This window comes from Equus caballus, chromosome 21, assembly GCF_041296265.1.
Source record: "Equus caballus isolate H_3958 breed thoroughbred chromosome 21, TB-T2T, whole genome shotgun sequence".
In the NCBI taxonomy this organism is placed as follows: domain Eukaryota; kingdom Metazoa; phylum Chordata; class Mammalia; order Perissodactyla; family Equidae; genus Equus; species Equus caballus.
In genome coordinates, this window is record NC_091704.1 from 17,437,987 (window position 1) to 17,465,071 (window position 27,085).

At 52.2% G+C, this 27,085-nt stretch overlaps 1 protein-coding gene across 2 annotated transcripts; it reads right to left on the bottom strand.

The window, feature by feature from the left end:
• Window positions 1–544: 544 nt before the first annotated feature.
• Window positions 545–27,011, bottom strand: IQCN (IQ motif containing N). Of its 2 annotated transcripts, none has more exons than XM_023625486.2 (4): window positions 26,908–27,011; window positions 12,839–12,967; window positions 7,959–11,573; window positions 545–1,553 (listed from the first exon to the last, which is right to left on the bottom strand). In XM_023625486.2, exons 3-4 carry the CDS (start codon window positions 11,541–11,543, stop codon window positions 627–629), a joined length of 4,512 nt encoding a protein of 1,503 aa, XP_023481254.2. In that variant the 5' UTR covers window positions 11,544–11,573; window positions 12,839–12,967; window positions 26,908–27,011; the 3' UTR covers window positions 545–626. The 2 variants fall into 2 exon arrangements, with proteins under 2 accessions (XP_023481254.2, XP_070102749.1); XM_070246648.1 differs by having other exon boundaries at window positions 12,839–12,972; window positions 26,908–26,964.
• Window positions 27,012–27,085: the final 74 nt, after the last annotated feature.

Sequence of the window (27,085 nt, forward strand, 5' to 3'; positions counted from 1 at the left end):
CCTGCCCCTCCTCTGGCCCCCTCTGGGGCTCCCAGCCCTCTCCCTCCCTCACTGCCCTGTCCCTGCCCACCCCCGCCGGCTGTAGTTGTCTGTGTCCGGCTCTCTCTTACCCACACTGGGGCTCTTAGGGGTGGACCCAGCCTCCCCCACAATCCAGACATGGTTGGAACCCCCCAGCATTTCCTGAAGGAGGCAGCCATGCATACACCTGTGGGATTTTCTAGGGCCCAGGGACTCATGGAGACCATTCTGGGCCAGGTCCCCAAACGTGGGCTTCTGGAGTGTGCTGGGGACAGCTTTCATCTGGAGCCGATTGGACGCCGCCCTGCTAGCCATGGATGGATACGGCAGCACACGTGAGGCCGTGCTGGCAGCCCCTGACCTCCGGGAAGGTTTTGGTGTCCCCATCCCCGCCACAGACCCCCAGGTATCAACTGTGTGGTTGGAGGCTCTGGGGGCCCTCCCATCCAGGATGTTCCAGATGCCCCCAACCCCCCCACCACCATGCCCAAGATGCCCCCATGAGCACAGGTGGACCAAGACCCAGGCTGCAGAGAGCTTTATTCATTAGACCCAGAGAGCCACACGGCCCCTCCCGGGGGTCCCCCCATCGGGCAGCCAAGGTCCTAGACGCCTGGCCACTGAGTGTGCTGCGGGTTGTCCCAGGCCGCTGGCCCCAGGAGTGCATCCGTGGTGAGGGAAGACCGGGCAGAGTGGCCGCGCCAGGTGGCTTGAAGCATCTTGGCTGCTCCCTGCTGCTGTCTCAGCCTGCGGCGGACGAGGAAGCCCCTCCAGCCTGACTGGATGGTCGTGGCCGCCTTGTTCTGGAGGTGGGACTGCTGGAGGCTCGGGGTGACGGGCTGCGAGGCACAGTCCCAGGGCATGCCCGCCTGGCTCCAAGAGCCCTGGCCGGTGCCGTGCACCACCCGCGTGGGCAAGCTTTGGCCGCACATGTGACAGGTGCGGGGGCTGGAGCCCACAAGCATCACCACGCTGGGCGGGCTCCCCAGTCCAGGACTCAGCGACTGGCAAAGGGCACAGACGTGTGGCTGGCAGGACTGGAAGCAGCGGTGGTCAGACGTCGTCCTGGTCCCGCCACCCATTTCGGCCCACGTGCCCGGCTGCAGCGTTTGCTGGGCACGGCCCCGGCGGGTGCAAAAGCCCCGCCATGTGGCCTGGATGACGATGGCTGCTCTGGAGAGCCGGGCCAGCTCCTGCCGCACACGGTAGCCGCGCCAGGCAGCTTGGATGACGATGGCCCACTGGTGCCACACCCTGATGGTACGGCGCACCAGGTAGCCGCGTGCACACGCCTGGATTGTGACCACGGCCTGGCTGATTATCTTCTCCATGTCCTGCACTGACACCACCAGCTCCCCCGACTGTCTGGGATCCGCCACCACCTGGCTTCCCACAGCGTCCCATGGCACGGTGGCCCTGGCCGGCTCCCACACACCGCCGGGGGCCGCAGCACTGTTCATGGGCCCAGCTGCTACACTGGGGACAGCAGAGTTCCACGCCTGGCCACCAGCCACGCCAGCCTCCGTGGGGCCCTGGAGGACAGCAGGAGTCAGGGATGCCCTGTGACTGTCTACAGGGGCCGCGGCGCTATGGAAATCCTGAGACCCTAGAAGTGACTCATGGCTACAAAGGGGCCGCCGAGAGCCGCTAGGGGAAGACTCGTAGCCCAGAGACACCCTCCGACGCCCCAGGTGCAGCCGAGGAGCGGCCGCGTTGTGGGCCACCTGGCTGGTGCGGATGATGGGCGGTGGGGCCAGTGGGGGCCCCGTGGAATACTTAGGACCTTCCTGGGCACTCCTGAAGGCCTGCTCCTGCACAATCTTGGCCAAGGAATCATCTGGCATTTCAGAAACGAGCTTCCCGTGCACAGACCTGTAGGATTTTCTCGAGCTAAGGAAGCCGTGGTGACTGTTCTGAGCCACATCCCCAGACACTGGCTTCCGGGGTGCACTGGGGACAGCTTCCATCTGGAGCCCCCCAGACGCCGCCCTGCTAGCCATGGATGGGTATGGCGGCACAGCTGAGGCCACGCTGAAGGCACCTGACCTGGAAGTGCTTGGGGTCCCCATCCCGGCCACAGACCCCAGGTGCAAACTAGATGCCACAGTACTGCCACAGGCCGGCTTGGGTGACCCTGAGACTGTGGGAGAAGCCTGAATCCCATAGGAGTGGCTCTGGGGTATAATGTGAGCCACTGACGACTGCTGATGAGCCAAGGGGGCCCCGGTGCCCTTGACAGATCCCATCTGCACACTAGGGACCCTGCTAGCAGCCACAAAGTGGGAACTGGGGGCCCCCCAGCTGATTGGCTGCTGCAGAATTGGGGTGACACTGCCACCTATGGAGTGCTTGGCAAAACTTGAGGGTTGGGGAGGGACAGGGGCCATACCACTGGTCATAGACTTGGCTTGGCTGGGGACCACCTCCTCCAACAGGGGCCTTTGGCCATTGGGAAGAGTCCCGTCTTCTACAAGAAATTCACGACCATGGTCAATTTCAGTTGCCAAGGGACTATCGCCCATCCATGGGGTGTCCTCAAGGACCACGGACTGCTCACTGGACACGGACACCTGGGACACAGCCTCGTACAGGTCCTGTGGCTTCATCATGGCCTGGCCATCTGTGGTCTCAGAAGGTGCCACCCCAAGAGCCTGGTGCAACTGTGAGGCTCTTTGCAGAACCGTGGGCACCTGGTGCACTCCCCTGGCTGGGCCACCAGCTTCCGAGGCCTGGGGATGAACTTGAGCCAGGCTAGTGGCGTGGGATGCCTGGAAGGGGACTGTAGAGCCCTCCCCAGCCAGGGCTTCCTGGTACAGCTGGGGGGTGGTCTCCACGAGCATGGAGCCCTGCAGAAGGCTCGGGGCCATGCTTCCAGCCGCGGAGGGCAGACAAGCTGCACTAGCCATGGGCCCCAGAGCCAGGCCCTGATTCAGCCCCCCAACCATGGATGCTGGGACTGCACTAGAGGCCACAGAACCTGGAGGGGCACTTGCCTCAGAGCCTTGGGGCAGGCTGAGAGCAGTCAGACTGGCAGAGGGTCCTCCAGGGAGATCTCGCCTCTTCCCACCAGCCTCAGGTGCTACACTCAGACTAGGGGACGCCCCACTCGCCACAGAACCCAGAGGCAGGGTCCTGATCATGCCACTGACCATGGCCCCTGGAGGAAGGGGCTGAACCACACCATTGACCGTATAACCTGGTAGAAGGCTGGGGGCCACACCACTGACCACCGTTCCTAGGGTCACAGCTGTGGTCATCCTACTGGCTACAGAACATGGCGCCAGCCCACTGGCTATGCCCATCCCAGGCTCCCAGCTGAAATCATATACTTGTTGGTAACCAGATGCAGCGACTGTGGGTACAGGAGGGCACTGGTGGTCCAAAGATGTTGGAAGATCGACATGGCCCTGAGACGTGCCGGGGCCCCCGCTGGCCAGGGACTTGGATGGACTCATAGCCAGTCCGCAGAGCAATGAAGCCAGGGAGCAGCCAGGGCCCACCTCTGAGGCTTGTTCATGACCCAAAGGGGCATCTGCCACAGCGGCCGGGGCTGCCATGGGAGCCGTGCCACTGGCCACCTGAGATTGGTCTGGGCTCATTCCAGTCATCACCCTTCTCTGGCACATGCTCCCTGTCATGCCAGGACACATAGGTCCCTGAGACACACTTAGGAACATGCCAGCAGCCAAGGTCCCTGGAGCCATCCTGGGGAACATGCCAGCAGCCACAGCACCCTGGGGTATGCATGCAGCCATGTCCCTGAACACAATGCCCTGACACACACTGCTTGCCTGGCCCGAATCTGAGTCCTCTCCGCGGGCCATGCATGCCTGGTGGAGAACTGGGGTGGAAGGAGCGGCAGAGGGATGCTCAGTTACAGTTGGGCACCTCCCACCGACACTAAGGGGCTGACAGAAACCCAGGGACACCTCGCAGAACTCAGGGGCCCAGAGGTGTGGGGCTTCCCCCCTTGCCGTCAGAGGATCTTGACATGGGCCCAGCCCAGGGGCCACAAAGGGCTGGCTCAGAGCCTGGCCCATGCTGCTAGTCACACACGGATACGGTGCACTTGAGGTGACTTCACTCACAAATGATGAGTGACACGGACTAGGGGCCACTGTGTTCACCCTTGATGACAGTGCATTTGAACTCACCCCAGGGGCCCAGCTTGGCTGGCTGAGTGCACCACCCTTACCACTGATCACAGGGGGCTGGGGTCCTCTGAAGGCCAATAAAGTGGCCACTGATGGCTGGCCTAGTCTGGGGGCCACCCCACTGGTCACTGATGGCTGGGCGAGGCTGGGGGCCACCCCACTGGTCACTGATGGCTGGGCGAGGCTGGGGGCCACCCCACTGGTCACTGATGGCTGGGCTAGTCTGGGGGCCACCCCACTGGTCACTGATGGCTGGGCGAGGCTGGGGGCCACCCCACTGGTCACTGATGGCTGGGCTAGTCTGGGGGCCACCCCACACGTCATCAATGGCTGGGCTAGGCTGGGGGCCACCTCACTGGTCACTGATGGCTGGGCTAGGCTGGGGGCCACCCCACAGGTCATCAATGGCTGGGCTAGGCTAGGGGCCGCCCCACAGGTCATCAATAGCTGGGCTACTCTGGGGGCCACCCCACTGGTCACTGATGGCTGGGCTAGGCTGGGGGCCACCCCACTGGTCACTGATGGCTGGGCTAGTCTGGGGGCCAACCCACTGGTCATAGATGTCCGGCCTAGTGTGGGGGCCACCCCACTGGTCATAGATGTCCGGCCTAGTGTGGGGGCCACCCCACTGGTCACTGATGGCTGGGCGAGGCTGGGGGCCACCCCACTGGTCACTGATGGCTGGGCTAGTCTGGGGGCCAACCCACTGGTCATAGATGTCCGGCCTAGTGTGGAGGCCACCCCACTGGTCATAGATGTCCGGCCTAGTGTGGGGGCCACCCCACTGGTCACTGATGGCTGGGCGAGGCTGGGGGCCACCCCACTGGTCACTGATGGCTGGGCTAGTCTGGGGGCCAACCCACTGGTCACTGATGGCTGGGGTTGGCTGGGGGCCACCCCACTGGTCATAGATGTCTGGCCTAGTGTGGGGGCCACCCCACTGGTCACTGATGGCTGGGCGAGGCTGGGGGCCACCCCACTGGTCACTGATGGCTGGGCTAGTCTAGGGGCCACCCCACTGGTCATAGATGTCCGGCCTAGGCTGAGGGCCACCCCACTGGTCACTGATGGCTGGGCTAGGCTGGGGGCCACCCCACTGGTCACTGATGGCTGGGCTAGGCTGGGGGCCACCCCACAGGTCATCGATGGCTGGGCTAGGCTGGGGGCCACCCCACTGGTCATAGATGTCCGGCCTAGTGTGGGGGCCACCCCACTGGTCACTGATGGCTGGGCGAGGCTGGGGGCCACCCCACTGGTCACTGATGGCTGGGCTAGGCTGGGGGCCAACCCACTGGTCACTGATGGCTGGGCTAGTCTAGGGGCCACCCCACTGGTCACTGATGGCTGGGCTAGGCTGGGGGCCACCCCACCGGTCACTGATGGCTGGGCTAGGCTGGGGGCCACCCCACTGGTCACTGATGGCTGGGCGAGGCTGGGGGCCACCCCACTGGTCACTGATGGCTGGGCGAGGCTGGGGGCCACCCCACTGGTCATAGATGTCCGGCCTAGTGTGGGGGCCACCCCACTGGTCACTGATGGCTGGGCTAGTCTGGGGGCCACCCCACACGTCATCGATGGCTGGGCTAGGCTGGGGGCCACCCCACTGGTCACTGATGGCTGGGCTAGTCTAGGGGCCACCCCACTGGTCATAGATGTCCGGCCTAGGCTGAGGGCCACCCCACTGGTCACTGATGGCTGGGCTAGTCTAGAGGCCACCCCACTGGTCACTGATGCCTGGGCTAGTCTGGGGGCCACCCCACTGGTCATAGATGTCCGGCCTAGGCTGGGGGCCACGCTGCTGGTCATCGATGGCTGGGCTAGTCTGGGGACCACCCCACTGGTCATCGATGTCCGGCCTAGGCTGGGGGCCACCCCACTGGTCACTGATGGCTGGGCTAGTCTGGGGGCCACCCCACTGATCATAGATGTCCGGCCTAGTGTGGGGGCCACTCCACTAGTTCGAGATGGCTGGCCTAGGCTGGGGGCCGCCCTACTGGTTATAGATGTCCGGCCTAGGGTGGGGGCCACCCCATTGGCCTTAGATGAATTGGATAGGCTGAGGGTGACCCCACTGGCCAGAGAAGGCTGGCCTGGGGTTGGGGCCACCTTACTTGCTACTGATGGCTGCAATAGGCTTGGAGTCAACCTCCTGGCCACAGATGGCTGCTGATAAATGGTAGGGACCACATTACCTGAAGACAGACTTCTTGTCAGCTCTGTCCTGTCGGGTTTCTGGGACAAGCTCTCTTTCGGACCCATGGAGCTTTGGCCTAAGGACATATCCCTGTCATCTTGACCATCTGAGCCCCAGTGGACACCCAAGGTCATGTGACTGGACACTGAGCTGTGGTACAGAGTGGGGGTCGGCTCTGAGGCTGCGGGGGACTGTTGGTGGAGGTTTGGGATCATGTGCCTATGGCCCACTATCTCGGTCTCTTCCACATCCTCAAGCTCCAGGGGCCTTTCCATGGCCTCCCCAGAGAGGGAACCATCTAGAAGGAGGTCCTTGTGCGAGCTGGCCTCCCAGGACTCCTCTTCCACCAGGTGGACAGAGGTCAGGCTGGCCACGGAGCTGGCGGACATGCTGTGCAAGCTGCAGGTACACAGTGAGCTCTGGGAGTCACTCATGTTTGGGCTGTAGTCCGTGGAGCCTTGGGAGAAGCTTCTGGCCAAGTCATCATCTGAACCCTGTGGCAAACTGGCCACCAGTTTCCTGAGTGTGGGGCCCATCAGCAGCCCCTGTGGGCAGTGCATGCTGGAAACGGTAGCCTGCATTCGATTCCTCTCCTGCCCAGAGGTGGCCATATGGAGAAGGTGGGAGGCCAACGGACTGCCTGGGGAGGCTTGGGATGGACTGGCATCTGCCTGAGTCTTGGGTGCCTGGCGGCGAGCAGGAGCCACGGAACCAGGCAGGAGAAGTGGGATTACGTCACAGGCCTTGTGGGTCCGTGGTTGGGTTGAGGACACTTTGCTCACCGTGGCAGCCCTCTGTGGACTTGAGGTCACCTTGTTGATCACATCCCTAGTGCCCAGGGAGGCCCGTTTATGATTTGGGGACTGAGTCCTCTGCATATCCTCCTCAGGGACCATGGATGGCTGTTGTGGACCTTTGGCCATTGAGGGTCGATACACACTGGGGGGCACCCTGCCGACCCCAGAGGACTGACACCAACAAGCAGAACCCCCATGGGCAGTGGCACACTGGTGAGACTGGTTGGCCCTCCCATTACCCACAGTGCTGAGAAACTGGCCCGGGGCCACCCTGCCCTGCCCCGACGACGTCCACGGGCGTGAGGCCACCCTGCTGACCACGTGTGGATTGTGGGAGCTCAGGGCTGTGCCACTGGCCACTGATGGCTGGCTGGTGCTCGGGCCCACGCCATTGGCAATGAGCGGCTGCCACACACTAGGGGGAGGCTGCAGGTGGGGTGACCTGGGCAAATTGGGGCCCGTGTCATTCGCCACTGGGTTGAGATCTGATGCCAATTCAAGGACCACTGGGTGAGGGCACACATTTTCCTCACTGACCTCCAGGTTCAGATATAGCTGTAAAGAGGAGTCCCTGCTGGGCCCCATCTCCCGTGACAGAGTGGGGTCCAGGGCAGCGGCCAGGGGATGCTGATAAATGGTGGTGATCACCCACCTGGTGAGGGAGGCTCCCACAGAGACCACCGATGAGCAGGGTGACCCCATGATCCCGGCCCCATCCCCCATCCCCTCCAAGAGCCTGGTGGGCCAGCCTGTGACAAAGCCCTCCCAGACCCCGGCCGAGAGAACCCTGACCTTGCTGGGCTGTGGTCTCCCAGGGCTGAGGATGGGCCCGCATGTGGCCACTGGGCTCTCCCTCCGGTCCACCTCCATCGGGGAGGGCATCACAGTCATCCCGCTTCTCATCATTTTTGTGGCCGCCTTGGGGAGGCCGGCTCCAGTCCTCAGGGCCGCCTGAGACAAAGGCTGGCTCAGGATGGCACCCAGCTCGCCCTGGCACAGGGCCTGGCTCAGGGCGGCGTGCTCCTCCTCCGTCAGGGCCTTGCTGAGCACATCCACCAGTTTGCCCTGCGTGGCCTTAGTGAGTTTTGCCTGAAGTTCACCCCAGGACATGGTGTGGGACAGGGCGATGTCCAGCTTGCTCCAGGACAGCACCTTCACCAGCGCCGTGCCCAGCATGCCTGGGGACAGGGCCTTGGCCACCGTGGAGCCCAGGACATCGCTGGACAGGGCCTGATTCAGGGCTGCCCTCGCTTCCCCCTGGGAGAGCGCTCGGGCCAGCAGGGCACGGATGTCTTCCTGGGAGCCCAGCAGGGCGGCCAGCTCAGCGCACAGAGAGGCAAGCTGGGAGGCTGCTAGCTCCTCCTGGCAGGGTATGGCCGGGCTGGCCAGTGATGGCTGGGCCCGGGCGGCCACGCTGTCACCCCAGGATTCAACGTTGCACGTGGAGTGTCCGGCAGATGCCAGCAGAGGCACTGGCAAGCTCTGGGTCTCGAAGGCCCCCTGGCGTGGGCCCTGGGTGGCCTTGCCCTGGGCGCAGCTGTGGGGCGGGAGCTGGGTCAGTCTGTCCTCTAGCTTGGCTCTGGGCAGAGTGCCAAGGGTGCCGACATGCTGGCAGGGCTGGGTGGAGGCCTTGAACCCCGCCAGGAGTGGCTGCGATTGCGTCTTGCTGCTGAGCTCAGCAGGCTGGTGGGCCGCGTAGAAGCATTTGGCCGTTTCCGAGACCATCTGGGCCTGCGACGGGGCCGTGCTCAGCCCCGCGGGCAGATGCACTTGGGACTGGACCTTGACGGCCCCGTTGGCCGGACGCGCCTGGGCCTGCACCTTGGTCAGACAGGTGTCCAGGTGCGCCAGAGACTGGGCCTTGGTCAGCTTGGCAGGCGGGTACGTCTGGCACGAGGCTGTGCTCACACGTGTGGCCACCTGTGCCTGCGGCAGGGCCACGGCCATTTCTACAGGCACATACACCTGGGACTGGACCTTCCTGATGTCCATCCTCAGGTGTGCCTTGCTCCCATCCTCGGCCACCTTGGCCCAGGAGGGAGCCCTGGGCATTTCCGCGGCCGCACTTGTGTTACGTGCTGTTTCCGTTTTCCCCTGTTTCTGGGGGAAGGCCTTAATCTTCTCGGCTTCCAGAGGAGGCCTGGCTGGAGCCTTGGGAGCCACAGCCCCCAGGGCAGGTGGGGGGAAGCATTTCACCTTTCCCTCAGTCAAGTACGAGTGGGACGAGACCTTGACCATGCCCGCCGCCTGCCGTGTGTTTGCCACAGCCCTGGCCTTTGCTCCATCCAGAGATGCGTGGGATGAGGTGTTGGGAATGGCAGCTGCCACTCCTGCTGGAGGTGGAGCTGCCGGAGGGGGCAGACACAAGGTCTTGAGGATGGCGGCCACCGAGCGTAACTGGGCTGGGGTCTTGGTTATCATGGCTGTCAGGCGCGTCTGGGGAGGTGTCTTGGTCACTGCGGCTCCCGAGAGCATCTGAGATGGAGTCTTGGCCACCGCTGGACACGTCTGCAGTGCGGTCTTGGTCATTGTGTCCATGGGGTACATCTGGGGCGGGGTCTTGGTTATCATGGCTGCTGGTCGTGTCTGGGTTGGGGGCTTAATCATTGAGGCCATGGGGCACGTCTGGGGCGGGGTCTTGGTCATCATAGCGACCGGTCGTGTCTGGGGTGAAGTGTTGGTCATTGAGGCTGTTGGTTGCATCTGGGCTGGAATCTTGGTCATCGGAGCAGCCGGACCAGGCTGGGGTGGGATCTTGGTCATCACGCCTCGTGGATATGTCTGGGGTGGGGTCTTGGTCATTGGGGCCACTGGATACACCTGAGTTGGGGTCTTGGTTATTGTTACCGTGGGTACTGGGCATGGCTGGGGTGAGGTCTTGGTCATCATGGCTGCTGGGTACATCTGCAGTAGGGTCTTGTTAATCATGGCCGCCAGGCACGACTGGAGTGGGGTCTTGGTCATTGTGGCTGCCGGGCTTATCTGGGGTGGAGTCTTGGTCATCGTGGCTGCCGGGCTCATCTGGGGTGGGGTCTTGGTCAATGGGGCTGCTGGGTACGTCTGGGGCGGGGTCTTTGTCATCGGGGCCGCCAGGTACATCTGGGGTGGGGTCTTGGTTATTGTTACCGTGGGCACTCTGCATGGCTGAGGTGGGGTCTTGGTCATCGCAGCTGCTGGACACGGCTGGGGTGGGGTCTTGGTCATCGTAGCTGCTGGAAACGGCTGGGGTGGGGTCTTGGTCATCGTAGCTGCTGGACACGGCTGGGGTGGGGTCTTGGTCATCGTAGCTGCTGGACACGGCTGGGGTGGGGTCTTGGTCATCGCAGCTGCTGGACACGGCTGGGGTGGGGTCTTGGTCATCGTAGCTGCTGGACACGGCTGGGGTGGGGTCTTGGTCATCGTAGCTGCTGGACACGGCTGGGGTGGGGTCTTGGTCGTCACAGGCACTGGGCCTCTCTGCGCTGGGGCTCTGAGGACCTCTGCTTCTGCGGGGGCCTGAGGCTGGGTCTTGAGAGGCCCATGAGCTGCCTGGGCACACTTTCCGAACGGTGGCCCCGAGGCTCCTGCCTTATTAGCTCTGGAAATTACTTGCTTGGTCTTCATCATGTCCCCTTCTACGTGGTGGACGAGGCAGGTGCTTCTGACGGTTCTTGTCATCAAGCATGGCTGGCTCTTTGCATCTGGACTCACTGGACATGGAAGCCTGATGGTGATGGTTTGCTGTGGCAGGAAGGTGATCCCTGGGCCACCCGTAACACCAGGAGCCTGCACGTCAGGCTGTGGAGTGCCCTGGGACTGCAGCAGGGCCAGCTGGTGGGCGCAGGCAGCCAGGCTGTCGGAGGAAGGGAACTGAGTCTCCCTGCTCACCATAACGGGCTGGGCCGGGAGGGACTTGGCCTCCTCCAGGGGCTGGAAGCGCACCTGCTGTGGGGGGTGGTAAGGGATGTCCCCTTCCTCCAGGTTAACTTTTTTCTCCACCATCTTGCCGGACCGGAGGAGGCGCCTGGTGCTGAAGCGTCGCCAGGCCTCCTGGATGGCCTTCGCTGCCGTCATCTGGGAGATCAGCTTCTGCCGGAGCCGGTAGCCTCTCCAGTTGGCTTGGATGAGGGTGGCTGCGCGGGACAGCATCATGTCCATCTCATCCACCAGGACATTCTTGAAGGCCTGGCTCTCAACCACAGCCCGGAGGCGTGGCATACGGTGAGGCGCCGTCTTGTCCTTGTCCAGCTGTGGCAGAAGGGTCTTCCTGGACAAAGGCAGCTCCTGCTGGGGCTGTGGATATGATGTCCCTGCTTTGTCTTGGAGACTGGGGACGAGCTGGAGCTGGTAACAGCTCTGCCCATTGGGTGACAACTGTAACTGTGTTGCTTGCTGCATTGTCTCGGTTCCTAGGCAGGTCAGCAGTGCCTGGGGGCAGCAACGGGGGGTCAGTGAGTGTAGTCATGCACACAAGAGGTGTCTGGCTGGGGCGGGCACTCACCCCGTGTTCCTGGCACTTTGCAATCTTCCCCCTCTCCTTTGCAGGCTCTCTCTCTCCCAGCCACCTGCCCAGAGAGCCATATCTCCCTCCCTATCCTGTGGCTACCGCAGCACTGGCACGCAGCACACATCTCATCTGAATGCCTGACCACCGACCTGCTTCTCAAACTTCCGCTGTATCTGGACATACTAGAGCACAGCACTGATCACACCATTTCGGAAATTTCCTGTTTGTGTGTGTCTGTGTGTATGTGTTGTTATTTGCCTCTCCCCATTGACTGTGAATTCCTAGAGGGCAGGAACCAGGTCTGAGTCATTTCTGCATCCCCATCTCAGTCACAGGGCCTGGCTCCAGGCTGTGAATGGGTGAGTGTTGGGTAAGTGGCTACCTTGATTAGTCAAGGAGTGGGTGAGTGGATTGGAGATTGGATGGATAGATGGATGCATGGCTAGATACTGAATGGATAAATCAGTGGGTGAATGAATGGTGGATGGGCTGGAGGGATGGATGAAGGCTTGGTTGGATGGAAGAGTGGATGAGTGATGTTAATGAATTGATGAGCAGATCAATAAATAAGGAAACGGGCACATGGATGGATGGATGGATGGATGAGTGGGTAAATAGATAAATGAATGGGTGAGTGGGTGGGTAAGTTGAGGGATAAATGGATAGATGGATGGATGGATAGATAGATGAGTGGGTAAATAGATGGGTGGATGAGTGAGTGGAAAGGTGATGGGAGGCAGGGAGGCAAGGAGGATTGGAAGGATGGGTGGGTGGAGGGATAAGTGGATAGACGGAAGGAGGGAGGAATGGATGGAGGGATAGATGAGTGGGTGGGTAGATGGTGGATGGATGAAATCTGAGCAGGTAATGGCTGTATAAATGAAAAGACCTGGAGGAACTGGTGAAGAGATCGATGAATAGGAGGTGGACTGATGAATGGCTGGCTGGATGGGGGAATGGATGGTGGGTGACTGATAGATGATGGATAGATCAATGACAGATGGGAATATGGGCAGAGGGAAAAATGAGGGGATGAACGTGGCTTTCAGAAATACCCTGGTGCAGAGAGAGTTGGGATGCTGTCAAGCAGTGCTGAGGCATAACCTGGAGCATAACACACTTGTTTGGCACAAGTCCCCCCTTTCTGGCTGGACCAGCCAGACCCTTTGCCCAGATATCTTCATACCTTGGAGGGTCATAGAGTTGGAGGAGGTGCAGGAGAAGAAGGTGCAATCTCAGAAGCCAGCTTGCAAGAGGAAGCAGCTTTCAGCCCTTCATCCCATGCAATGTGCAGCAACACTGCCCAGGGCTGGCTCTGTCCTCAAGACGAACATGAGAAGAGATGTTAAAAGCAAAAAAACTCTAAAATCTCAAAACAAAAACTTTTAAATTCACAAAGATGATTGTACGAGGAAATTTATTCCAGTGTTACTTTGTACATAAAAACAAAACAACTGGGAATAACCAAAAAGGTGATCGCTCGGGCATCATTTACAAGCGCACCAGGAAGAGTGTTGGAGGATGTTCATCACTGTATGGCTTAGAAGGGTCAAAAACAAAAACCACCCGAACGCTTCTCAACAGGAGGTGGCTTAAATTAATCAGTCAAACATGCACACAGCCGTATGCTATCCAGCCATGAGAAATATTGCCCAGATCCACAAGAGTGGCTAAAATTAAAAAGACGGATGCATCCAGACTGCTTGGGGAAACTGTCAGTGTCTCGAAGGCAACTCATCAATTCCACCCTGACGAATACATTCAAGACGTCCAGGTGTTTATACTCACCCCAAACCCGAAACCATCCAAACGCCCATTAACAGGAGATGGATAAGTCAACTGTATATTAATCACCATATCAGTATAAATAAATGTCAATAGAAATATTGACTAACGTATAGAGCAATGAATCCCAGGCAACATAACAATGAGAATGAGCTCACCCATACACTCAGGTGTCACTTAACGACAGGGACACGTTCTGAGAAACACGTTAGGCGATCTTGTTGTTATGCGAACATCATTTTACCCAAGCCCAGACAGTACAGCCTACTGCACACCTAGGCTGTGTGGTGCTGATCCGACAGGACCACCATGGTCTATGCGGTCCATTGGTGACCAAAATGTCATTTGTGTCGCACGTGGCTGTATAGATGAATCTCACAAACATTATGTTGAGTGAAAGACATAAAAGAGGACAAATTTGTTATTCCAATTACAGGAAATTAGAAAGGGAACAGAAGAAATTAAGCTCTGCTATTAGAAATCAGGACAGTGACTGCCCTTGTGGTGGCTGGCTAAGAGAGGGCACAAGGGGCCTTTGGGAGCCAATCACCCCCAGGTTGGCTTGGAGTGTGAAAATCCAACCTGGATGTCAGCAACAGGGCGGCGTGAGCTCACCTGGGACTCTCTCCCCTCCAAATTACAACCAAAAAGAGCAACTGCTTTCTAACCAAAAAAAAAATCCTAATAACAGAAATCGTCGGAGACCCACAGCAACCAAATGACAGAGGTCGGAGAGGCTGGAGCCGCCCTCGGAGGAGCTGGAACGGGGTAGGAGAGAACTTCGCTCCCTCCCCTAGAGACTGGGATCGCTGCCGTGGGGGCGGGAATGAGCTGGGGAGGGGCTGCGCATCCACGGGATCGTGCAGGACTCCCACCGCCTGAGCAGCGAAAACCGCTAACGGGGGAAAGCTTTCGCGTGGGGGAACCCCAGCAAGCCTGGGCCCCGGGAGACCAGAGAGCTAGAGCTGATCCAATCCAGGTCAGTGTGCAAGAGAAAGTGCCCCTCCTCGCCCAACCCGCGGTGTGCAGGGCCATCGTGGCTGAAGGTGCAGGGCTCAGAAAACAAGCCTCTCAACACCCATCTAGTGGTGACAGGCTGTAACTGCTGCCAAATACCACCATCATGCACAAAAACCGCTCCTCTACCATCCAGCAATTTACAAAAGCTCCAGTCCAAAAGGAAAACAATAAAAATACAGAAGTAGGTCCTGAGGAAGTGGAAATGGGTAAACTAAGTGAAAATGAGTTCAAAATACTCAATGAGGTAAAGGGAAATATGGAGAAACAAGTCAACAAGTTCTGGAGTTACTTCACAAAAGAGATAGAAACTATAAAGAAGAATCAATCAGAAATACTAGAGATGAAAAATACAATGGATCAGATAAAACAGAATACGGATTCCATGAATACCCGTGTGGACACCATAGAGGAGCAAATTAGCATAATCGAAGATAGACGGCTCCAGACAGAGGAATAAAGAGAACTAAGAATTTTAAAAAACTGAAGAAAATCTCTGAGAAATAGCTGACTCAATGAGAAAATGCAACTTAAGAATCATCAGAATTCCTGAGGGCGTAGAAAAGGAAAATGGAGCAGAAAGTGTGCTCAACGAAATAATAGAAGAGAACTTCCCAAATCTAGGGATTGAGAGAGAAATGTGTGTGGAGGAAGCTTTCAGATCTCCTAGATTTGTCAATGTAAAAAGACTACTGCAAGGCACATAGTAGTAAAAATGGCAAAAATGAATGACAAAGAAAGAATACTCAGGGCAGCCAGGCAGAAGAAAATAACCTACAAAGGAACCCCTATCAGACTTTCAGCAGATTTCTCTACAGAAACCTTACAAGCTGGGAGAGATTGGAGTGACATATTCAAAACCTGAAAGGATAAAAATCTTCAGCCAAGAGTACTCTATTCAGCAAAAATATCCTTCAGATATGAGGGAGAAATTAAATCTTTTCCAGACAAACAAAAGCTAAGGGACTTCATAGTCACAAGACCTCCACTACAAGAAATCCTCAAGAAGGCTCTCATACCTGAAAAAAGAGAAAAAGGGAGAAAGGGGTCACAAAACACAGAGTAGGGAGACAAATAGAATCTGAATAGGACAGCAAATATTCAACTATAGCATTAGGATAAAGGGAAGGAAATCACCAAAGCAAAGACAATCTTATCACTCTAATCACAAACTCACAACACAAGTTGGAATAAGAGATGAAAATAATAATTTAGGAGGGGAGGAGGAAAGGGACTGAAACAGTCTAGGCTAAGGAAGTAAGAGACCACCAGAAAATGGACTATGTTATACACGAGATTCTAAATACAAACTTCGGGTAGCCACTAAACTAAAAAACAGAACAGAGACACAAAACATAAATAAGGAAAAATCTACGAAACTCAGCATAAGAAACTGCAGAAGTCAATGGGTAGGCTAAAACACACAGGACGAGAAACAAAGGAAACACAGGAAAACTGGAAAACGAGTGACAGAATGACAGCATTAAGCCCACATGCATCAACACTCACCCTCAAGGTAAATGGATTGAACTCTCCAATAAAAAGACACAGAGTGGCAAAATGGATTAAAGAACAAGATCCAACAATTTGTTGCCTCCAGGAAACACACCTCAGCTCCAAGGACAAACACAGGCTCAGAGTGAAGGGGTGGAAGACAATTCTCCAAGCTAATAGCAAACAAAAGAAAGCAGGTGTCGCAATACTTATATCAGACAAAACACACTTCAAGATAAGGCAGGTAAAGAGAGACATAGAGGGCCAATATATAATGATCAAAGGGACACTTCATCAAGAAGAAATAATGCTTATAAATATCTATGTACCCAACAGAGGAGAACCAAAGTTCATAAAGCAACTATTAACAAACCTAAAAGAAGACATCAAAAATAACACAATAATAGTAGGGGACCTCAACACCCCACTCACATCAATGGACAGATCATCCAGACAGAAAATCAACAAAGAAACAGTGGAGCTAAACAAAAAGCTAAAACAGTTGGACTTAATAGACATATATAGAACACTCCATCCAAAAACAGCAGAATACACGTTCTTCTCAAGCACGCATGGAACATTCTCAAGGATAGACCATATTTTGGGAAACAAGGCAAGCCTCTACATATTTTAAAAAAATTGAAATAATAACAAACATCTTCTCTGATCATAATGCTATAAAGCTAGAAATTAATTACAAGAAAAATGCTGAGAAAGGCACAAGGATGTGGAGACTAAACAATATGCTATTGAACAAGCAATGGATCATTGAAGAAATTAAAGAAGAAATCAAAAAATACCTGGAGACAAATGAAAATGATAACATGCCATACCAACTCATATGGGATACAGCAAAATCCGTATTAAGAGGAAATTTCAGGGGCTGGCCCTGTGGCCAAGTGGTTAAGTTTGCGCGCTCTGCTACAGGTGGCCCAGTGTTTCATTGGTTTGAATCCTGGGCACAGACATGGCACTGCTCATCAAACCACGCTGAGGCAGCGTCCCACATGCCACAACTAGAAGGACCCACAACGAAGAATACACAACTGTGTACCAGTGGGCTTTGGGGAGAAAAAAGAAAAAAATAAAATCTTTTAAAAAAAAGAAAAGAGGAAAATTCATCACAATACAGGCACATCTTAACAAACACGAAAAATCCCAAATAAGCAATCTTAAACTACACCTAACTGAATTAGAGAAAGAAGAACAAACAAAGCCCAAAGTCAGCAGAAGGATAGAAATAATAAAAATCACAGCAGAAATAAATGCTATTGAAACAAAAAAGGCAGTAGAAAGGATCAATGAAAGAAAGAGCTGGTTCTTTGAGAAAATAAATAAAATTGACAAACCCCTAGCCAGACTTACAAAGAAAAAAATGGAGAAAGCTCAAATAAACAAAATCAGAAATGAAAGAGGAGAAATAACAACAGACTGCAGAAATACAACGGATTATAAGAGAATACTATGAAAAACTATATGCCAGCAAAATGGATAACCTAGAGGAAATAGATAAATTCTTGGACTCCTACAATCTCCCAAAGCTTAGTCAAGAAGAAGCAGACAATTTGAACAGACCAATCACAAGGAAAGAGATTGAAACAGCAAGCAAAAGCATCCCAAAGAATAAAACCCCAGGACCAGATGGCTTTCCTGGGGAATTCTACCAAACTTTCAGAGAGGATTTAATACCCATCCTTTTCAAGCTATTCCAAAAAATTAGGAAGGATGGAACACTTCCTAACACATTCTATGCGGCCAACATCACGCTGATACTAAAGCCTGACAAGGACAGCACGAAAAAGGAGAACTACAGGCCAATATCGCTGATGAACATAGATGCAAAAATTCTCAACAAAATTTTGGCAACCAGAATTCAGCAATTCATCAAAAGGATCATATATCATGATCAAGTGGGGTTCATACCAGGGACACAGGGATGGTCCAACATCCGCAAATCAATCAACATGATACAGCACATCAACAAACCGAGGAATAAAAACCACATGATCATCTCAATAGATGCAGAGACAGCATTTGACAAGATCCAACAGCCATTTATGATAAAAACTCTGAACAAAATGGGGATAGAAGGGAACTACCTCAACATAATAAAGGCCATATATGACAAACCCACAGCCAACATCATACTGAATGCGCAAAAACTGAGCACCATCCCCCTGAGAACAGGAACAAGACAGGATGCCCTCTATCATCACTCTTATTTAACATAGTACTGGAGGTTTTGGCCAGAGCAATTAGGCAAGAAAAAGGAATAAAAGGAATCCAAATAGGGAGGGAAGAAGTGAAACTCTCACTGTTTGCAGATGACATGATCTTATATATAGAAAACCCCAAAGAATCCATTGGAAAACTTTTAGAAGTAATCAACAACTACAGCAAAGTTGCAGGGTATAAAATCAATTTACATAAATAAGTAGCACTTCTATAGTCGAATAACGAACTACCAGAAAAAGAACTCAAGAACACGATAGCATTCACAATCACAACAAAAAGAATAAAATAGCTCTGGGTGAATTTAACTAAGGAAGTGAAAGACCTATACAATGAAAATTACAAGGCTTTTCTGAAAGAAATGGATGACGACATAAAGAGATGGAAAGACATTCCATGCACATGGATTGGAAGAATAAACATAGTTAAAATGTCCATTCTACCTAAAGCAATCTACAGATTCAACGTCATCCCAATCAGAATCCCAATGACATTCTTCACAGAAATAGAACAAAGAATCCTAAAATTCATATGGGGCAACAAAAGACCCCAAATTCCTAAAGCAATCCTGAGAAAAAGAACACAGCTGGAGGCATCACAATCCCTGACTTCAAAACATACTACAAAGCTACAGTCATCAAAACAGCATGGTACTGGTACAAAAACAGGTGCACAGATCAATGGAACAGAATTGAAAGCCCAGAAATAGAACCACACATCTATGGACAGCTAATTTTTGACAAAGGAGCTGAGGGCCTACAATGGAGAAAAGAAAGTCTTTTCAACAAATGGTGCTGGGAAAACTGGAAAGCCACATGTAAAAGAATGAAAATTGACCATTCTTTTTCACCATTCACCAAAATAAACTAAAAATGGATCAAAGACCTAAAGCTGAGACCTGAAACCATAAGGCTTCTGGAAGAAAACGTAGGCAGTACACTCTTTGACATCAGTGTTAAAAGGATCTTTTTGGACACCATGTCTTCTCAGACAAGGGAAAAAATAGAAAGAATAAACAAATGGGACTTCATCAGACTAAAGAGCTTCTTCAAGGCAAAGGAAAACAGGATTGAAACAAAAAAACAACCCACTAACTGGGAAAAAATATTTGCAAGTAATACATCTGACAAAGGCTTAATATCCATAATATATAAAGAACTCACACAACTCAATGACAAAAAAATCAAACAACCCGATCAAAAAATGGGCAGGAGACATGAACAGACATTTCTCCAAAGAAGATATACAGATGGCCAATAGGCTCATGAAAAGATGCTCATCATCGCTGTGCATCAGGGAAATGCAAATCAAAACTACACTAAGATATCACCTTACACCCATTAGAATGACAAAAATATCTAAAACTAATAGTAACAAATGTTAGAGAGGTTGTGGAGAAAAAGGAACCCTCATACGCTGCTGGTGGGAATGCAAACTGGTGCAGCCACTATGGAAAACAGTATGGAGATTCCTCAAAAAATTAAAAATAGAACTACCATATGATCCAGCTATCCCACTACTGGGTATCTATCCAAAGAGCTTGAAGTCAGCAATTCCAAAGGTCCCATGCACTGCTATGTTCATCGCAGCATTATTTACAATCGCCAATACGTGGAAGCAACCTAAGTGCCCATCAACAGATGATTGGATAAAGAAGACGTGGTATATATATACAACTGAATACTACTCAGCCATAAAAAAAAGAACAAAATTGTCCCATTTGCAACAACATGGATGGACCCTGAGGGAATTATGTTAAGTGAAATAAGCCAGATAGAGAAGGATAATCTCTATATGACTCCACTCATATGAGGAATTAAACATGTGGACAAAGAGAACAGATTAGTGGATACCAGGGGAAAGTGGGGGGTGGGGGGTGGGCACAAAGGGTGAAGGGGTGCACCTATAACACGACTGACAGACAATAATGTACAACTGAAATTTCACAAGATTGTAACCTATCATTAACTCAATAAAAAATAATTAAAAAAAAAAAAGAAAATCCAACCTGGGTGCTTTTCTCTATGCATGACCTTCATAAAGAGGCCCAAATACTTCTAAGTGACACTCAGGAACGTGTGACGATGTGAGCAAATAGTCACGGCATAATCGTGAATGACAACTGCAGGTTGCACCATATGCACCATCTGACTTGACTTTTTTTTTTTTTTTTGAGGAAGATTAGTCCTGAGCTAACTGCTACCAATCCTCCTCTTTTTGCTGAGGAAGACTGGCCCAGAGCTAACATTCATGCCCATCTTCCTCTACTTTATACATGGGACGCCCGCCACAGCATGGCTTACCAAGCAGTGCGTAGGTCCACACCCGGGATCTGAACCGGTGAACCCCTGGCTGCCGAAGCAGAACATGCGAACTTAACCGCTGTGCCACTGGGCCGGCCCCTGACTTGACTTTTTAAAAATATTCTGTACAGGGGTCCACCCCGTGGCTGAGTGGTTAAGTGCACGCACTCCACTTTCGTGGCCCAGGGTTTCATCGGTTCGGATCTTGGGTGCAGACATGGTACCACTCATCAAGCCATGCTGAGGTGGCATCTCACATGCCACAACTAGAAGGACCCACAACTAGGTTGTACAACTATATACCGGGGAGCTTTGGGGAGAAGAAGAAGAAGAAGAAGAAAAAAGAAGATTGGCAACATATGTTAGCTCAGTTGCCAGTCTTTAAAAAAAAAAAAGATTCTGTACAAACACACACTTTGGAACATGCATAGAAAAATCTAGAGGCAGAAACATCAAATTGACAAATGATTATACAGATCTTCCTCAACTTGCAATGGTATTACATCCCAATGAACACATCATAAGTTGAAAATATCGTAAATCGAAAATACATTTAATACACCTAACCTACAGAACATCGTAGCTTAGCCTAGCACATCTTAAACATGCTCAGAACATTTTCCTGAGCCTATAGTTGGGCAAAATCATCTGACACAAAGCCTATTTTATAATAAAGTGTTGAATATCTATTTATGGATATTCATTTGTAATTTGTTCATAAGTAATTTATTGACTTCCATATGAAAGTGACAAACAGAATGGTTGTACGTGTACTGGCTGTTCACCTTGATGAGAGTGTGGCTGACTCACAGCTGTCGCTACCCCGCATTACGAGGGGTACCGTGCCACACATCACTAGCCTGGGGAAAGCTCAAAATCCAAATCCAAAGTACAAGGCCTACTGCAGGTGTATCATTTTCGCACCATCATAAAGTCGAAAAGTTGTAAGTCAAACCATCATAAGTCAGAGACTATCTGTATGTGTGTGTGTGTGTGTGTGTGTGCGTGTGTTTGTCTGAGAGGTGGGCTCATGAGGACTTTAATGAACAGAATTTCAATTAAAAAATTTGGGGGGCAGGCACCAGCAGCATAGTGGTTAATTTCTGTGCACTCTACTTTGGCAACCTGGGTTCATGGGTTTGGATCCCAGGCGTGGGCCTACACCACTCATCAGCCACGCTCTGGTGGCGGCCCACATACAAAGTAGAGGAAGACTGGCATAGATGTTAACTCAGGGTGAATCTCCCTCAGTGGGGAAAAAAAGGGGTTTTAGCATTTTAGTTGAGGTGGCAGAATGATATGACGTGGGAACCTGACCCCTTCACTCAAAAGTAGAAATGATAGGAGCCAGCCTAGTGGTGCAGCAGTTAAATGTGCATGTTCCGCTTCTCAGCGGCCCGGGGTTCGCCAGTTCAGATCCTGGGTGCGGACATGGCACCACTTGGCATGCCATGCTGTGGTAGGTGTCCCACATATAAAGTAGAGGAAGATGGGCATGGATGTTAGCTCAGGGCCAGTCTTCCTCAGCAAAAAGAGGAGGATTGGCAGTAGATAGCTCAGGGCTAATCTTCCTCAAAAAAAAACTTATACATAGGATAATACCTAAAAACAGTGAGGCTAAGCACAGCAAATGTCATTTTAAGTGATGAAATCCTAGTCATTTGCACTCAAGGAAGAGCGAGGTGAGCAGCTGGCACCCTCACTGCAGGAATCTCAGAATCATTGATTTTGGTGGTGACAGTAAAAGCATGATGACAGGACTTGAAGAGCCAGTATGAATATTTGAAAAGGAGAGTGTAGCTGGGGCAGGGATTGTCTACCTAGAAGACCCAAGAGATCACTTATATACACAGCTCCCAGCTTTCCAGCTGGAAATGGAAACGGGAAAAAAATACCATTCATAGTAATGTCACAAACTATACAATTCATAGGAACAAATTTTACACAGAAGCCAAGAGTTCTACGAAGGCCAGGAAAGGGGACAAAAGCCATGTGAAAGGTGCAGCCCAAGGTCAGGAAGAGGGCACTCCCTCCACGGAGCGCAATGTCTCCACTTAGAATCTCAGTGGACAGTTTTCTTAAAACGGAAGAAACGATTTCAGTGATAAAATGGAAGGGTGAATGAGAGTAGCCAAGAAGAAGATCATGAACAAGAAGAGTAATTAAGAGGACCTTGGGGCTGGCCCTGTGGCCAAGTGGTTCAGTTCGCGTGCTCCACTTTGGCGGCCCCGGGTTTCGTTAGTTCAAATCCTGGGTGCGGACATGGCACTGCTCATCAAGCCACGCTGAGGCGGCATCCTAAGTGCCACAACTAGAAGGACCCACAACGAAGAATATACAACTATGTACCAGGGGGCTCTGGGGAGAAAAAGGGAAAATAAAATCTTTAAAAAAACTTTCAGAGCCAGCCCTGATGGCCTAGCGGTTCAAGTTCAGTGCTCTCTACTTCGGCAGCCCGGGTTTGTTTCCTGGTCTCAGAACTACACCACCTGCCTGTCAGCTGCCACGCTGTGGCAGTGGTTCACACGGAAGAACCAGAAGGATTTAAAACTAGGATATACAACCATGCACTGGGGCTTTGGGGAGGGAAAAGAAAAAAAAAGAATGATTGGCAACAGATGTCAGCTCAGTGCAAATCTTTCCCTGCAAAAAAAAATATATATTTGTATGGATTAAAAATACGAGAATATTTACTAGAATGTGTGTATAACCTGTGAATCAGGGATCTCTTATAAAACTAAACAGGAAATGCAGAAGCTCTGAAAAGGATAAATACGTTTGACTTCATAAAGAGAAAAGAAATTGTATGGCAAAGGATGCCATAAATAAGGCCAAAAGCCAAAATATTGGGGAAAATGTTTGCAGTGCATGTGATAATGAGCCCAAGTTAATGACCTGCTGAAACAAACATACCCACACTTTTCAGAAGATGGTAACAGAGTCCAGAGCATCCACACCGTCTAGGATATAATCCAAAATTACTCAGCTTATGAATAAACAGGAAAATACAACTCACGTTCCTGGGAAAAACTTACCAATGGAGTATGACCCCAAGATGCCCCAAATGTTGGAATTAGCAGGCAAGAATTTTAGAACAGCTATTATAATTATGCTAAACCGAAAAATATGCTCATAAGGAGTGGCGAGTTGGGGCATCTCAGCAGAGAAATAGAAAAAAAAATCGATATCAGAAAAGAAGTAGGTGGAATTCTAAAACTGAAAATAATATCTGAGATTTAAAAATTCTCCGGTGGGCTAAACAGAGAGCAGATGACTGAAGAGTCAGTGAGCCTGAAGATAAAGGGACAGAAGTCACCCACTCTGAAGAACACAGAGGGAAAAGTGGGCCAGAAGGGAAGACTTAGGAATCGTGGGACAACATCAAAAGGTCTAACATACATGTAATTGGAGGCCCAGTTTTCTGGGGGTGCCCAGAAAAAGAGGGCATAAAAATATGTGAAGAAATAGAGGCCAAAATTTGTTGAAAATTGTTTTTACAGATTTAAAAAGTTCTGCAAACCCTATGTAAGATAAATATACAGAAAAACACACCTGAGTTCAACACAGTCAATGTTCTGAAAAACAAAGATCAAATTTGGAAATCAGTCAGAGAAAAATGATACATAACACACAGTGGAGCAGGGCTTCAGCAGCTCCTCGTCTGAGATGACGGTGGCCAGGGTGCAGGCGGGAGACAGAACCACACAGGTTAAACCAGGGAAGTTTCATATAAAAAATTATTTTTTCCTGCTCTTTCTCCCCAAATCCCCCCAGTACATAGTTGTATATTTTAGTTATGGGTCCTTCTAGTTGCGGCATGTGGGACGCCACCTCAGCGTGGCCTTGTGAGCGGTGCCATGTCCGCGCCCAGAATCTGAACCAGTGAAACTCTGGGCCGCCAAAGTGGAGTGCGCAAACTTAACCACTCGGCCATGGGGCCAGCCTCAAATTATTAATGATAACAAAAGAGTATGAGATAAAAGGAAACTTTGTGTTTTCCGAAGGCTGAGGGAGTGTCCCTAAGGAGAGGCAAATTTGGAACAGGTTCAGACCTCAGAGACGACTTGGCTCAGCCCAGCAGACGGCAGAGACGCTTTCTGGTTTGGTCAGGCCAGAGCAGGCCTGGAGCTTCCCGGCAAGCAAAAGGCCACCCTCCCCGGGAGCACAGGTGCAGGAGCAGACTATTAGCAACTGGTGACACACTTGAGCACACATCGAGAGTCTAGGTGCTGGTCGGGACGGGGCCAGCAGAGTGCATGGGCCACCGTGAAGCCTTTTGTTTTGGGGTCAAGAAGGCTGGAGAAAGGTTTTCACGAGGTCAAGGCTGCAAAGTGGCAGAGGAACGACCTTCTGGATCAACGACTGCGGCAGGTTCCGCCTGGGGTCTTCACCCCTCCACCACCGGTCCCTCCCTCAGGAGAGCCCCTTCCTCCTGCAGTGTCTCACCAGCCCCTCTACTTGGAAAGGCTAACATCGCACTCATTCGAAAGGCGAAGGTGGGGCCACTGCTCTGGATCACAGAGCTCACATCGGGAGGGGCTTTCAGAGCCCAACGCAATATAGGGAGGACTGACACAGGACACCGAAAGAAAAACCCCTACCGACCCATAATTCTACATCCAGTGAAAATATCCTCTGAGAATAGAGTTAAAATGAAAACATTTTCAGATAAAAGAAACCGCAAATCTGTCGCCCATACACCTGTACTACAAGAAATGCTAAGAAAGCTTTCAAGCTGAAGGAAGCTCAGCTCACCGGAAAGAAATGAAGAGCACGTCAGAGATGGTAAATATCTGCATCAAGAGGAAAGACTATTATTTTCCTCTTTTTTAAATAAAATACATATGACTAGATAAACAGAAATTAAAGCATTGCCTTGTGGCATGTGTAATCTATGTAGATGTAACTCCTCTGACAAACGGAGTGTCAAGGACAAGAGTGGGGATGTGAAGGGCATATAGTTGAAAGGTTTCTACACTTTAGGTGAAGCAAATGATAGTAACTCTAAGCCAATCGTGTCTTAAGGATGTATACGACAATTGGTTGAGCAGCCAGGAAAAAAAAAGCAATAGTGAACTTAAAATGGAACTTTAAAAAAGATTCAGATAACCCAAATGAAGGCAGAAGAGGGTGACTGCAGAAATAAAACTCAGAGACAGCAGAAAGAAAAATAGTAAAAAGGCAGAATTCAACCATACCGATGATTGATATGATGATGGACAAACACTTCAAGACGGAGACAATGAGAATCGGTTTGTTTTCAAAGGCCCACGTGCCGCCTCTGTCCAGGACGAACATTCTGCTTTACCCGTGTGATGTCCGAGCGTCCAGCCCCTACCCACTCTCCATCCCAGCCCCAAGATGGGCGGGGCCCATTCAGAACAAGGGTCAATGTAAACTGAATCAGAACAGCAAAAGGGGCTGAGGCTGGCTCCCCTGGAAGGGGACACAGCCATTGTCCCCACTTCACAGAGGAGGAAACTGAGGCCCAGAGAAGTCAACATACTGTGTCTTTTTTGTGTGTGTGAGGAAGATTGTCCCTGAGCTAACATCTGTGTCAACCTTCCTCTATTTTGTGTGTGGGATGCCACCACAGCATGGCTTGACAATCAGTGTGTAGGTCTGTGCCTGGGATCCAAACCCTCAAACCCTGGGCCGCCAAAGCAGAGCGCAGGGACTTAACCACTACACCACCAGGCAGGCCCAATGCTGTGTCTTCCTTACATCGTTTCTGATTTGCCTCCTGCCTTAGACTATGAGCTGCCCACAGGTAGGATGTCTGTCTCTTCTGTTTGCTGTTGAATCCCCAGTGCCTAGAACAGTACACACAGTAGATGCTCAGCAGATGTTTATGGGTTGGTGGATGGGTGGATGGGTGGGTGGATGGGTGGATGGGTGGGTGGATGGATGGTTGGATGAATGGATGGTTGGATGGATGAGTGTAGCCCAAGATTCAGAACTTGGAGATGGGAGCTTCGGGACTTGAATGGGTCCATCCCAGGGTCTGGGGTTTCATCAGCTGCATAGTTCAGACTTCTTGATAAATTCAACCAGAATGAGCAAACAGATAGACGACGGAGTGAGAGAAATGGGATTACAGGGGACAGGAAGAAGGAATAGGAATCCCCGGACACATAAGCCAAGTGGCTGTCTCAGGAATTATGATTAAACCCTCTGAGCCTGAGTTTCCCTATCTGTCACACCAGCTAGCCCACTCTCCCAGGTTCCCAAGGAGACATGAGGGTCTCCCGGCTGGATCCCCAAAGCAGACAAACCCACCATCAGGTCTTTAGCGGCCCCTAGCACTCCTGTTCTGTGGGGCTAAGGTGCTGAGTGGACCGGAGGGCCCAGGGGACTCTGAGGGCCAGATGAAAATGACCCAGCCCGGTCTGCCCCCCACCAACCCTCCACCAGCCCCACTCACCTGCCCCTGAAGCTGAAGCCACCAGCCTGAATGGCCAGCCTCAGGGCCCTAGTACCACAAGGCCTTTGTGAGTCACTGCCAAGACCCAGCCAATCCCCTCCAGCTCCTAGGGGGAGGGGGTTCTAGAAGGCAGCCTGGGGGGGGTGGGGGGGGGAGGGGGGCAGGACTGGGTCAGCGC

Bases quoted from the DNA above. Each gene is read 5' to 3' on its own strand.
- IQCN (XM_023625486.2), bottom strand. From the start codon at position 11,543: ATGCAGCAAGCAACACAGTTACAGTTGTCACCCAATGGGCAGAGCTGT. The intron at 1,554-7,958 runs GTCAGGGTTCTC...GCTGTCCTCCAG, and splicing joins GGAGACCACAGCCCAGCAAG to GGCCCCACGGAGGCTGGCGT.